Below are 13,434 nucleotides of genomic sequence, written 5' to 3'. Positions count from 1 at the left end.
CATCTTTATTTATATAGCTGTAGTGTAGCGCTTCAAACAGCCGTAGCTGTCACAAATCGCTTAGAGCACATTTCCTAGGGGACATATAAGCGTTTCAGAAAATGGAATGATGGATGAAATTGATGGATTTAATAACTCATTCAGAGCCGGTGGTGTACAAGCCTTCACATTTGTGTGCACTTGATTATGAGAAATCGCTTCCCCATTGACGTTTTTTAATTCCACAGAGCATAGCTACGGTCCCATTACGGTGAGTTGTGCCGTCCGGTCGGAGTGTGCTGAAACATAAAACAGGCACACCACCTGGCGCTAACACCACAGCTGATTGGCTGACACTCTCGCATTCAGACAGATTGTCGTTCAGCTGGAGCTTGATGAAAAATAACAGCTTGTTTTTACTAATTGGCGGAAACCATTTTTCTCAGGATCAAAGCCACCTTTTTAAAAAAGTTAAAATGTAATTGAATTAGCTCGACTAATTCTTATTTGAGGAAGAACGTGAAGGATCTATTGTTGTCGACTGGTCATTTGAAAGGATATTGAAGTAGCTAATGTTAGCTGCCGTTGAATTGCTTATTAAAAGAGGATGCTAGTTGGCTAGTATTGTACTATGTTGCAGTTAGCTTCATGGCTAACTCGTAAGTGTGTTTGCAGAGTATTACATGAATATTTATGCCTTCGTTTATCATAGTTAACAACTCCAACTAACACCGTGTGTTAGCCTCTCGCTATCCGTGTTAGCACCGTAACTAAGCTACATCTATATATTTGTCTCCAAGGTGACGGTGCTTGTGGTTCCATTCATCTCCTTCCGTCTGGTATCTTTCTGCAAGACGTGTGCCACCGTCGACCATTCAAGGTCAACTCTGGTGCTGTCAAGAGGACCATACTGTGGATGACTGAAGTGACGGTGCTTCGTGGCTGTCGCCGATGGGCGGCCCGATGTTAGGAGCAGGGCACACAGCGGAGTAGGTCGGTCAGGAGATGCCGAAGCGGGGATGCCGCTTCTTGAACACAATGTTGTAGTTGAGGGTATAGAAGAGTGTACCTACCGCTCTGACTCGGCACTTGGACAAGGGGACCAACTTTTCTGCCCAACCAGCAGTGGCACATATATGGATGGTGGGGTCACAGTATGCCCACCCCCTCATCTACCACAACAAAACAGACTGGAGGGAGCAGCAGTGCAGGAGAGGGGCCCATGTTTGCCTGCTCTTCCTCATCTCTTAGCTCCTCTTTCCGGTTTATCCCAGCTTTCTTTCTGGGTGTGGTGGCAGCAGTAGTGTTCCAGCTGTCATGGGGAGGCCTGTCCCTTACCTCTTTCTTCTTAAAGCTCTTCATTTATGTGTCATTCGCCCTACTGTGTTTCCTAGCTGGGAGCTTTGTTTTGCTTGTCAGAAAGAGTCCTCTCAAAGTCAGCTGCTTTGACAGACACAGGAAACATTCAGTCCAACAACTGGAGTTCTTCAACAAACTCATGGTAAGGCGCTACTACCATCTCAAACTGACACACACTCCATTCCGTCAACCACAACATTTGGCACAATCAAATGCAGTTATTCCCTACCAGGGTGCTTTGTAAACTCATGTTTTGAGAGCTAATCAGGGGTTCTTTGGGAATAAAAAATATATGTGTGTTCATCTATGGCAACAAAGTGTAGCTACAGGCTAAATGCTTCCTTCTTCATGGTAACGGTACAATAAACCTCTGTATCCACCTGTTGCTGTTCATTGAGCAGAACAAGTCATGACTGCTTGTATTTGAGCTTTGTGTTTTATTAAACGGACACAGATTTCAATCTGATTTGGGAAATTTGTGAGTAAATCGTTTCAGTATTCATACTTTTTGTGGAAAATTGTGTGTAGTGTGTGCTGTTAGATTGTTCTGTGGGCAAATTGGCTTGGCTCAGTCAAGGTTGGGAAACTGATCTAATATAAGCTGCATAAAAAACGAACCTACCTATTTATACCAGAGAAGTGCTGATTTAACAGATCTTTATTACTGGTACTGTTACAGTTTGCAGTGACTGCACAACATCAAAGTCAGAGTAAGAGTTGTTTCTATTTTTTTACTTTCCATCTGTCCATTTTCTAAATTGCTTAGTTAAATAAGGTAAATATTAGACCCACAACTAATATTATTGCAAAAGCTGTTTATTAGATTTTTATCTAACTATTATATAATGATACCTAATTGTTCAGGTTGATTGATGTCAGACATTGTCATGTGGCGCTGAATTGAACTAATGTATTGGTTTCAGTGAGATCAGTGTACATATGTAAAGGCTTTCAATTAAATTGATTTATGAAAAGGGACCATGTGCATTTATCAACAAAGAACAGGCCTGTGCAATTTGGCTGATTTGTTCAAATGAAAGTGATACTGTATCAGCTGTCTGGCATTTATGAGCAAAGCTGTTTGTTCGTTCACTCTCTCTTAATTACTTACTGGTATGTTGCTACTTTAGAAACAAATCTACTTAATTGTATTCATTTTCTTTTACTTTAAGTCTTATATGTCAGATTGTCAATTCTATCCAAATTTGTCACACTAGCACATTTTCCCAACCGTTTGCTCTTTTACAATGTTGACTTAAGGGAATAAACTGATGTCTCTTTTTCCAGACTCGATTTTTGGCCCCAGTACAAGAATCAAGCCAGAGTCGGAGGGTGGTGGTGTCACACAATTTGGACAAAGCCCTAAAGGAAGGTAAATGAAGAATTTTGTTTATTTTTTATTTTTTTGTAAGGCAGTGCACAGGATGAAGATAGATGAAATTTGCACTTCAGTTAAATGTATTTGCTGACAATCATATTTGCTATAATACTTTATATGTCACATCCACACTAGTTAATTAATTTAGTTTTTCAGTAATTCCTGTAATTACTTTTTTATTTTATACAACCCAAGAATGGTAGTATTACTATGAACAATACTGCACATTGCAGCTACCCGTAGACTCTGTCTAGGGGAACTACTTTACGCTGAGCAAATGTCAAATGTGTTACACTGGCTTTGCTAAATGTCACAACAACCTCAGCTTCTAAAAAAACTGCTGACTGATGGATCTTTCTTCCTCCATGTCATCACAACCAGACACTGATATTTTTAAATAGGGCTGTATAACACGCCTGCAAAATGAGTTGCAAAACTAAGAAGTGGTTGCCTTCCTTATTTACACAGGGAGTGTATTTGAACCTGTGGGAAAATGGCCAAGTCAAAAAGAGGTCTTGGGCAGATAGTGTTTTTTTTGCTCAAACAAGTGATCTGATATGTTGAGGACTGAGGCAATAAGGCAGGATGGCGCAGCAATAGTATGAGTAGAAAGTTGCACAGATGTCACAATTAGACCAAAAAATAACTTGGGCTATTAGGCTAAGGATATGCACATTCACTTGTTAATTATGTGTATCATTATATATTGTATATACAGCAATGTGAACATATTTTTAGCTTAACCATAAAATATATTTGATTTAAAACATTTGGTCTCTCCACAGTGTTGGACTATGCCTACAGAGACTACATCCTGTCCTGGTACATTCCTTTGAGTCGTGATGAGGGCCAGTTGTATTCCATGCTGTCAGAGGACTGGTGGCAGATGATTGGGCAGTTGAGATGTCGACTTGCTGATATAGATCTTGTTAACGTGGTGTGTTATGACACCATTCGAATTTTACATACACACTTCACTGGCCTCAAAGCTGCATCTGCAAGGTACACACTTCTACCTATTCATTTATTTTAATAAAAACATACAGAACATGAAAGTCCATTGGAACGCAATGCAGTGCTTGGTATTAATATCAATAGGACTTTAAGTAATTAATGTTAAGATGTCTTTTCGAAAATGTGAACAGACCGGATGAAGGAGCTCGGCCATTTCCTCTCCATTCATGTTTGGTTAGTCCGGAGTCAGAGCTGGCCTTCCTCCGCTGTGTAGCCAGAATACTGCTGCTATGTCTGCTGCCACAAAAGGATGCAAAGTCTCACACACTACGCTGCTGCCTCACAGAAGTCATCACTACTAAAGGTATTTGTTTATTAGTCATTGCAAGCGATTATAGGTCAATACTTTATAACTTGTTAAACAAAATGTGGTTGAAAAATGTGTTATGAGTTTGTCAGCATGGCTCATCTTGATTGATAGCCAGATTGATAATTGTGATTCACTCAAGGGAGTTAGTTATCCACAATATCAATCTGGGACTGCTCCACTGTGATTTGCTCGGGAAATGCGGGACATGCTTTATAATACTTTGAGCTAATTGGACGATGCGTAAACTTGTGCAAGCCTATCAAACTATTGTTTTGAACAATCACGCCAAAGGATATGAATGTCGTCGTAGGAGAAAAAAAGTCACAAACATTATTAGCAGCTAAAAATGCACGAAGCGCCTCTCGCAATTTTTCTTCAAAACTGTAAGTAATTATGCGAGAACAGATAATTAATTGTAGCGTCCATGCATTCGTCCACCAGTGTCACCATGTTAGGTTTGTTTGATTTCCACGGCCTTGGCGTTTGTTGTTTTTTATCACAGCTGCATATCCCATCCCCAAACACAACGTTGCTTTGCGAATGGTCAAAACCACCAGTGGTTCGGATCGGTGAAAATCAGCGGGCTCGGTACAAGATGGATTCTCAGGAGTTTGTGAATTCACAATTACCGCAATAATTCAGTTGGCAGAGCAAGGTTATCTTGATCTGGCAGTATTTGTCAATCTTGATCTGGCAGTATTTGTCAATCTTGATCTGCAAGTTTGTTAGCGCATCAAACTTGTTAGCTCACCTCAGAGATTTCAACTGCACACAGTCAAGTACATTGATGTGTAAAATGTTGATAAATTCACAAAACCATGACATTTTAACAAGAATTTTGTGTATTTTCATAACCACTGCAAACTCATGTCACATTATGTAGAGCACACAACAATGAATTTGCATCTATAGCATTTGCGAGTAAACGATTGCAACAACCAAAAATGCATTAAGTAGAATTTGACATTTGTTTTTACAAGATATTGCCACCTGAGACTTCATGTCACAGCACTTGTGTATGTCAACTAATGTTTTGTTTTTCCTCAGGAGAATGTGATAACGAAGTTAAAAAAAAAATTGTGTATGTGTGTGTACTGCAGTGTTGAAGCCTATGGTGGAAGTTCTTAGCGACCCCGATTCCATTAACAGGATGCTGCTGTCTCAAATGGAGCAGCGGGAGCAGCAGGCTGAGCAGCAGAAGAAAGCTTACACCTATGCTGCCTCTTACGAAGACTTCATTAAACTGATATCAACTTCCACAGATGTCATTTTCCTCAAACAACTCAGGCATGACACTGAACTAATGCATACCACATTGGCAATATATTCAATGACAGGATACTGCGAAACATGTAGGCCTATTGTTCTTAATACTGAGTGCAGTAAACACAAACATGTTTAGCTCATCTTTTGGCTGCTGTGAGCTGATGTTACCATGGCAGCAGACAGTGCCTCTGAGGCAATATGATGAGGCACCTCGATGCAGGAACCCCCCCCCCCCCCCCGTCATATTGCGGTTTTGTCTCATTATATTTTTATATTTGCTTACTTAAGTCATATGACTCATACTCCAATCACTTTCACATTATGTTTCAAAAGATACAAAATGATTGTGCATGTAATATTTGTTGTATCTGTAATACTGTAGTAATCCTGACATCCTAAGACGGCACTTTATTTACTGAACAACATAATTTCTGCTCCCTGCAGGTATCAGATAGTGGTAGAAATTATTCATGCCACCACCATCAGTAGCCTGCCTCAACTCAAGAAACAGAAAGGTACGATGTATTGCTTGTCATTAAGATTGTTTTTAAAGGGATACTTGGCTCATTGAGCCATTTTCAATATTTAAAAAAATAATAATAATCACTACTGTCAACAGATGACATCACCTGTGCTGGGAAAATAAGTAATGACCAATCACGGCCCACCTGTTTTCTGGGTTTGGTCAAACTGAGCCACGATTGGTCGCTACTTGTTTCCTGAGCATGGGAGATGTTATCTTCAATTGACAGCAAGTGGCAAAATTAGTTTTTAAAGATATCAATTGTTAATGAAAAATAATGACATCACATTAATTATAGACAAAATATTGTCTTCTTACTGTAGAAAATGGTTCAATGAGTCAAGAATCCCTATAATTTCCAACTTCTTTCAGGCTTTTTGGCTTACTTCTAGTTTTTTGATGTTACATTTCAGCATCAGATTTACTAAATTTGGTACTCAATATCACCCTCTAAACACACCCTGCTGCTGAAATCTGTCTTGCTGACAAAATATTACACATTAGTGTGAGATGTGGGGGTTCTGTACATTTTAGATCTTTAAAACTGCAGTAATCAATACTTAATTGAAGTTCTATCAGCAATTGGGTTGTGAACGTGGCATGATCTATTAAGCATGTTCTTTTGAGTAGTAAATGACGGTGCTTTTCTTTCTTCCTCTCCCAGAGCGTAAAGGCAAAGAATCAGCAGCCATGAAGGCAGACCTGCTAAGGGCCAGGGACATGAAACGATACATCAATCAGCTGACTGTTGCTAAGAAACAATGTGAGAAACGTATCCGTCTACTTGGTGGACCAAACTACGAGAACAATGAAGATGGAGGAACTGATGACAGCGATGAGCCTCTAAGCCAGAGGGTATTCTTATTTATTCGGACTCAAACTATTCTGGAATATCTTAAAGGATGAAACCTGAATTATTCCTATTATTTTTCCTCACATTCAGATTCTCCTGTTCGATGACATCATGTGCAATCCAGGTTACAGGGAACATTTCAGAGATTACATGGAGAGAGTTGATAAGAGAGCTCTGATAAGTTTCTGGGAATTGGTGGAAACACTGAAAACTGCCAACAAGGTGACACACATGCCAAAATATTCACTAAGTTTGAATACCATACAGTTTGTGAGGGTGCATCATTATTTCTTCTTATTTAACAGAATGAGGTGCCCCAAATTGTTGGAGAAATCTACCAGAAGTTCTTTGTAGAAAGCAGAGAGATTCCGGTGGAGAAATTTTTGTTGAAGGAGATCCAACAAAGTTTAGTGGGAAATAGAGGAACTCAAGTCTTTGTGAGACTACAGGAACAGGTCAGATTTCCATTCATAAAACTATGAGCCAAAAAAAAAAAGCCAAGAAATGTTAAGAGGCTTCTACAATGTCAGTCCTTTCCTTGTCATTTTCTAGGTGGCTGAAACGATGAGGGAGCGTTACTACCCTTCCTTCCTGGTTTCGGATCTCTATGAAAGGCTCATTAAGCGAGATGAGCAGCACAGCCAATCACAGTGTAGCACTGAGGAGAAGGACGAAGGGGTCAGACACATGTTCACACGTTCCTAACATGAATGCACAGTAACTGCTCATGTTTCTGTTTACTTTCCTCTTGGATGTAATTGTATACATTTCTAGTTGTATGTCTTAGGGAAATGATTCTGTGTTGTTGTATAGTGTCGGGGTCTAGACACTGGAGAGGAGGTGTGTGATGAGGGCAGTAAAGGAATTAATGAACAGGCCAGCTATGCGGCCACTAAACTTCGCCAGCTGTATGACAAATTGGAGTACAAGAGACAAGCCCTGGGCTCTATTCAAAATGCACCCAAACCAGATAAAAGGGTAAGGAAATACTAATGGAAGATTACTGTCATAACTAATGATTGACCTAGAGCTTTGTGAGGGTGTGGGCCAATTTGTACGATACAGATAGTTTACATAAGTTGAAATCTTGGCATCTAGAAATGATAAATTATTTTCCTGACAATTTCAGTGCTATTGCTCAGCATGCCGGCTAAACTGTTTGTGTGTCGCTAGATTGTGAGCAAACTAAAGGAAGAAATAGGAGCCATGGAGAGAGAGCACAGTGAACTTCAGCAACATATCACCAGGACTGACTGGTGGTGTGAGAACCTGGGTCACTGGAGGGCTACAATTACTACTGCTGAAGTAATTAATTTTTGATGCAATATATGATTTATCCTATACTTAGGACTCTACCTTGACATAATTAGCCCACTGTTTTCCCACATCATTCTTTTGGTATGAAGAAACATGGGGGGGGGGGATAATTGGGAAGATTAGGTCTTGCGACCTCTTTACTGACTGCAGGAGAAATATTTCAAATGTTATTTTATTTTCACAAAACTGCACGATCCTACGATCATTCTCTTCAAATCAAAGCATTGACAAGTCTTCTAAAACAAACAGAACATCACCAATTGTGATTGAGTTAATGTCCTGAGAAAGAAGTCACCCGGATGAATAAGAATATCCACATGAATGCATTGAATACTACAGGGTTTTGTGGGAAATTGTAAAATGTGTACTGTGTTCATTTTAAAATGGTCAGAATAATTTGAGACCTAATGTGTGTTTCAGGCTACAGAGGAAGGCGGGGAAACTGTCGCTTGTTACAGTGTGTGTGTCGACCTGTTGGAAGGTGAGGAGACGGTTAACAGCCGCTGGAGTGTCCAAAGAAAACTTACTGAATTCCATACGTTGCATCGTAAACTGACTGAGGTAATACAACATCAAACATACTAATTCCAGTAATGGAAATATTGCAAAGTACTTGTGGCGTTAGTGTGATGTATAATATCACTGCACTAGTAATTTCAGTCTTGTTCTCTCAGTGTTTTCCATCGTTGAAGAAACTCCAATTACCATCCCTCAGCAAACTCCCCTTCAAATCCATCGACCAAAAGTTCTTGGACAAGAGCAAAACTCAGCTCAATACCTTTTTGCAGGTAAACAAGAAAACTGTACACAATGTGCAGCCACTCTTAGACCAGTATTAGATAGAATGTTACAAAGCATTTCTTTTAATGAAATAATCTAACCGGTCTAAACACAGCATTCGGTTTAATATTGTGTTTGTGGAATGTGAATTAAGCAGCAAAATCCACACGCTTTTATCTATCTCAGGGAGCGGCCATTTTGCCGCTTACTGTTGACTGAAAATGACATCACAGTGGCTGCTCAGGGCTCTGGTAACAACCAATCACGGCTCAACTTCATAAAACAGGAGCGCTGTGATTGGTCGTTACCTGATCTGTGAGCAACTAGGACGTCATTTTCAGTTGACTACAAAATGGCTGCCTCCGAGATGGATAAAAACGGATGGATTTTGCTGCTCAATTCATATTCCGCAAACACAATATTAATTAGAATGCTCTGTTTGGGATAACTTCCCTTTTAAAAATGTTTACTTTTTTAATTTTTTTTGTTTCAACACATTTTAGCAGGGGTTTTTTTCAACTCGTTGCCTCCAGCAGGAAGCACAGAAAGATAAAATGCTCAACAAGATACATGAAATTTTTTTTTAATTGTACTGTAGATTCACTTGAACTCAGTACACATCAATTGAGCTAGTTTGGTTCAAGACAGCTAACTTCCTAAATTTGGTACATGTGTTTGCAGCGTCTGCTGACAGATGAGCGATTGTGTCAGTCAGAGGCACTTTATGCGTTCCTCAGTCCATCTCCCGAACATCTAAAGGTAACCAATTTTTCCTCATTTCAAAAAAGTAACTATGCATATTGCGTAATCAGTTTTGTCATTTCTGTTACTGCTGAGCTCACAGCAGCTTTTTAAGTTAATTGACAATATGGTTTTGATATTTATCTTAACCATGTCAATTATGTCATTATGATACTCTAAAGTGATTAAACATAACGCGTTTAATATACAGTAGTATTAATTAATTTGGTGTAAAGGCAATACAATACATTCATGTTATGCTATTGTCTAATGTTTGAAGGTGATGTCCATTCAGAAGAAATCTTCTTTCTCTCTGGCCTCCTTCCTGGAGAAACTTCCTGGGGATTTTTTTTCTCACACAGAGGTACCATCTCATATAGAACATCTGGGCATCATTTGGACTGCGAGTGCCGCATGTGTTGTCATTGCCGCTTACAGGAGGAGGCAGACGATGACAGCGACTTGTCAGATTACGGTGATGAGACAGACGGGAGGAGAGACGCCCTGGCTGAACCTTGCTTTATGCTCATTGCTGAGATATTTGAACTCCGAGGAAGTGAGTGCATCACCTTTTAGTCACACTTGCTCAATTTAAAGATTCGGTCTTGATGCCAGGCTTGCTTTTGTTAGGGATGCACCAAAATGAAAATTTTGGGCCAAAACTGAAAATGAGAAATGCGTGGCGGAAAACCGAAACGCAGAAAAGACTTATGCCAATTTTTACTATCATTGCATTTATTATAATTAATTACAATTATAATATTATTATAAAATATTTATTTAGCACTGGCATTTTAACAAAGCACAATATAAATTGAAATGCACCCACATCGCATACATGTTGGCTAATGGTACATTTAACACCAAACGAGGGGTAAGCATTTTCTGGCGGTGCGATTGCACTTAATAGTCAATGTAATTTGGGACACGGTGCCGTGCACTTAAAATCCGCACATTCACATATTCACTAAAGTTTAAAAATAAATAAATACAGTACATTTCTTCGCACCAGCCAATCGGCTTCAGGAACGGACTGCAAAGTCACTCACAGCGTCCCATACAGGTCTGTAGTTACCCGGAGATAGTGGTAAGTGTTTCCGTGTGTTAAAACTGTTGATAGCAATAGTGCTAGCATTAGCAAAAGTATTTAGCACGGCCACCAGGATGCCAATGAAAAAGTAGAAGGGTTCAAGGGGCTCTAATCAAAGAAAAAAGGGAAAGCGCTGCAGGAGAAAGAGTGGCTCCCCTGTACTGGAGTACTCGGCGGTTCTGTCTTTTTTTAGAAGTGAGGCGGACACTCACTCTCGCGTTCACTGTTTAATTGCTTGCGTCACCACAACATCCTATTTCGGCCATATTCTTTCTGCTTCAATTTTATTTCGGACGAATGGTCAAGTATTCGGTGCAAGCTTTTGTTCTTGATGTCTATTGCAGAAGGAAAATTAATCCTGTATGAGTACTTGTGTTTATGAACATTTCATTTAAATGTATGTACTGTATTTCTGTTCATCTATACACAGTGTTTAAATGGGTGAGGAAAACACTTATTGCACTAGTCCAGGTGACATTTGGACGAACTATCAACAAGTGAGTTCAAGTAAAAAGTCAAAATAATATGAATAACAAACAATGTGTAATTCTAAACCATGAACATGTTATTGTGCATATGTACTTTAAACCTTTTGTTCATCCCAACTCCAGACAGATCAGGGACACAGTGAACTGGATCTTCTCTGAACAGATGTTGGTTTGTTACATCAATGTCTTTAAGGACACTTTCTGGCCCAATGGGATTCTGGCACCGCATGTCAATGTCCGAACTGATGTTGAACGCACTGAAACCAAGGAACGAGCTCAACAAAAACTACTTGACAATATTCCAGGTAGCAAATAAATATTGTTTGGGCAGTATATCAAAAAGAGAGAAGGAGCTAAGTGAATTAAATGTGATATTAAAATTGATAAGTTTGAAATCTACAGTAGATGTAAAATGCAACCCCCATGTTACCTTTTGTATGTCAGATGCATTAGCAAATCTAGTGGGCCAACAGAATGCCCGTTATGGAGTCATCAAGGTCTTCAATGCCCTGCAGGAAGCTAGTGCCAACAAACATCTTCTCTATGTAAGAACATTAGCTTTCTTAGTTGTTTTTTTTGTCTGTACAAACGTAACGGTTTTGTGTTTTGTTTTTTGTTTTTTAGGTCTTGATGGAAATGTTACTGAAGGAAGTGTGTTCTGAACTCAGAGTAGAAGTTGACAACATGTGAACAAGTACATTTTTACACTCAGAAACTTTTTGTACTAGTTTACCTTTTATGTTTTTTTGTTTGTTTGTTTTTACATTTAATGTGGCTTTTCTTGCAGACCGCACCGCCATGATTGGGATGAAGTGATATCCAGATTTGGAAAAAACAGGGTTTGGATTTTGTCTGTGACAACCTTCACGCATTGCGACATTATTCATCTGTTTATTTTCATATCTATCATAAATGGTGACTTTAAGATGTTGCCTGGAAAGAGGATGTCATGATCCTTTGTCAACATCAATGAGGTCAATATTAGAGTCCTGTTCTCGTACTTTTACAGGTCTTGCACAGTGGTAGCACACAATGAGCCTTGAAGTTTAGCTGGGTGTGATGGAGACATGACCAAAAGTGTGATTTTTGTTGCTAATGACAACAAAGGCATCTTAATGAATTTTTGAGCCATTTTCTATGATATGCGTTATGAGTGGTTGTATAAAAATGGTAAACTCTGAGGGGGACAGAAAGTCTTTATTAAGTTAACTGATCATTACCTACAAAAACAGACTGACAAAAGGCAGTTGTGTTAGCTGTTGTGCTGATTCAACATAAAACAACTGTGAAATGAGAAAATGCTGGACTGGCATAGCAATTGAAAGGGACTGATGTTAATTTTGGTACAAACTAGAACTACAAAGATTTGGATTATTTACACTCAAACGAGAGCAACTACACCGTTCAAGTTTGTTCCAGAAGGCTGACATTCACACAAGAACAATGTGTGAATTAACATTTTGAAACTGTGAGATCCACTTTTGCTTTATCATGAGCAGCAAATGCCAGATTTCTTGTGTATTACAACCAGCTAAGATCGTTTCTTGATCTAAAGCTCAGAAGGCAGAAACAAGTTGTTAAAGTGAACAACTTGGTTGTTGAGTCATCATGTTCAAATTATAAGTAGACCTTAATTAAATGCAGCAAAACAAATGAGGTTCAGGTTGCTTGTTGCAACCTCTCAACATTCCTGCTACACAAAATCTGAGCAACACGTGTTGTGATTGTTGTTAAGGCTTATAATTGTGCAATATAATGCCATGTAAAAGTCATTGTGATTATTTTATTTATAATTATTGATAGATTTTATTTTTACCAAAAAATTGTTTAGAGAGCGTTTATATAAGCAATAAATAAATTTAAAAAAACTTCCATGTGTTATTTTGTTTCCCATGGCCGAGACAAATATAACAGCTTTGACTTTTATTGTGCTCTTAATTATCACACCACAGCTCCAACATGAATAGCGGTAACATGCAGCTTATGTATTTAAGTACATTTTATTCTAGTGTTTGATAAGTAGCATTTCCAGCAATAAATAAGTACATTTTTGATGAAGACATTAATCCAGATACACTGAAGGCATCACATATACTTGGTTATTGAGCTAATGGTATACTGTATTGTGCAGAATAACAAATTAAGTTTAACCTGACCTCCGTCATTCTGAAAGACAACGTTTGTAGAGTATGCAATTTTATAAACACATTTTAAACAGTAATTTGAAATGCAGTTTAATGTGTTTTACTGTCTTTGTTATTAATTTACTTTTAACTGTCTGTTATGACATGTACAGCACATTGTGTGTTTAAAGTGCTATACGAATAGAGTTAAGT

The 13,434-nt window shown here is 38.8% G+C and overlaps 1 protein-coding gene across 1 annotated transcript; it reads left to right on the top strand.

Annotated features, from left to right (window-relative positions):
* Positions 1 to 327: 327 nt before the first annotated feature.
* Positions 328 to 12,960, top strand: snx25 (sorting nexin 25). The gene is made up of 23 exons (XM_086085579.1): positions 328 to 457; positions 780 to 1,480; positions 2,626 to 2,710; positions 3,502 to 3,718; positions 3,862 to 4,034; positions 5,141 to 5,327; positions 5,751 to 5,821; positions 6,494 to 6,684; positions 6,773 to 6,904; positions 6,988 to 7,137; positions 7,235 to 7,360; positions 7,496 to 7,660; positions 7,856 to 7,987; positions 8,420 to 8,560; positions 8,674 to 8,787; positions 9,461 to 9,538; positions 9,801 to 9,884; positions 9,959 to 10,076; positions 11,041 to 11,107; positions 11,222 to 11,403; positions 11,543 to 11,643; positions 11,723 to 11,792; positions 11,886 to 12,960. Exons 2-22 carry the CDS (start codon positions 1,136 to 1,138, stop codon positions 11,786 to 11,788), a joined length of 2,925 nt encoding a protein of 974 aa, XP_085941705.1. The 5' UTR covers positions 328 to 457; positions 780 to 1,135; the 3' UTR covers positions 11,789 to 11,792; positions 11,886 to 12,960.
* Positions 12,961 to 13,434: the final 474 nt, after the last annotated feature.

The sequence above is a fragment of the Leptonotus elevatus genome, chromosome 9 (genome assembly GCF_054856555.1).
Source record: "Leptonotus elevatus isolate MCC_2025b chromosome 9, RoL_Lele_1.0, whole genome shotgun sequence".
NCBI lineage: Eukaryota > Metazoa > Chordata > Actinopteri > Syngnathiformes > Syngnathidae > Leptonotus > Leptonotus elevatus.
Note: the sequence above shows the minus strand (reverse complement) of the source record. Positions and strands in the feature narration are given on the sequence as shown.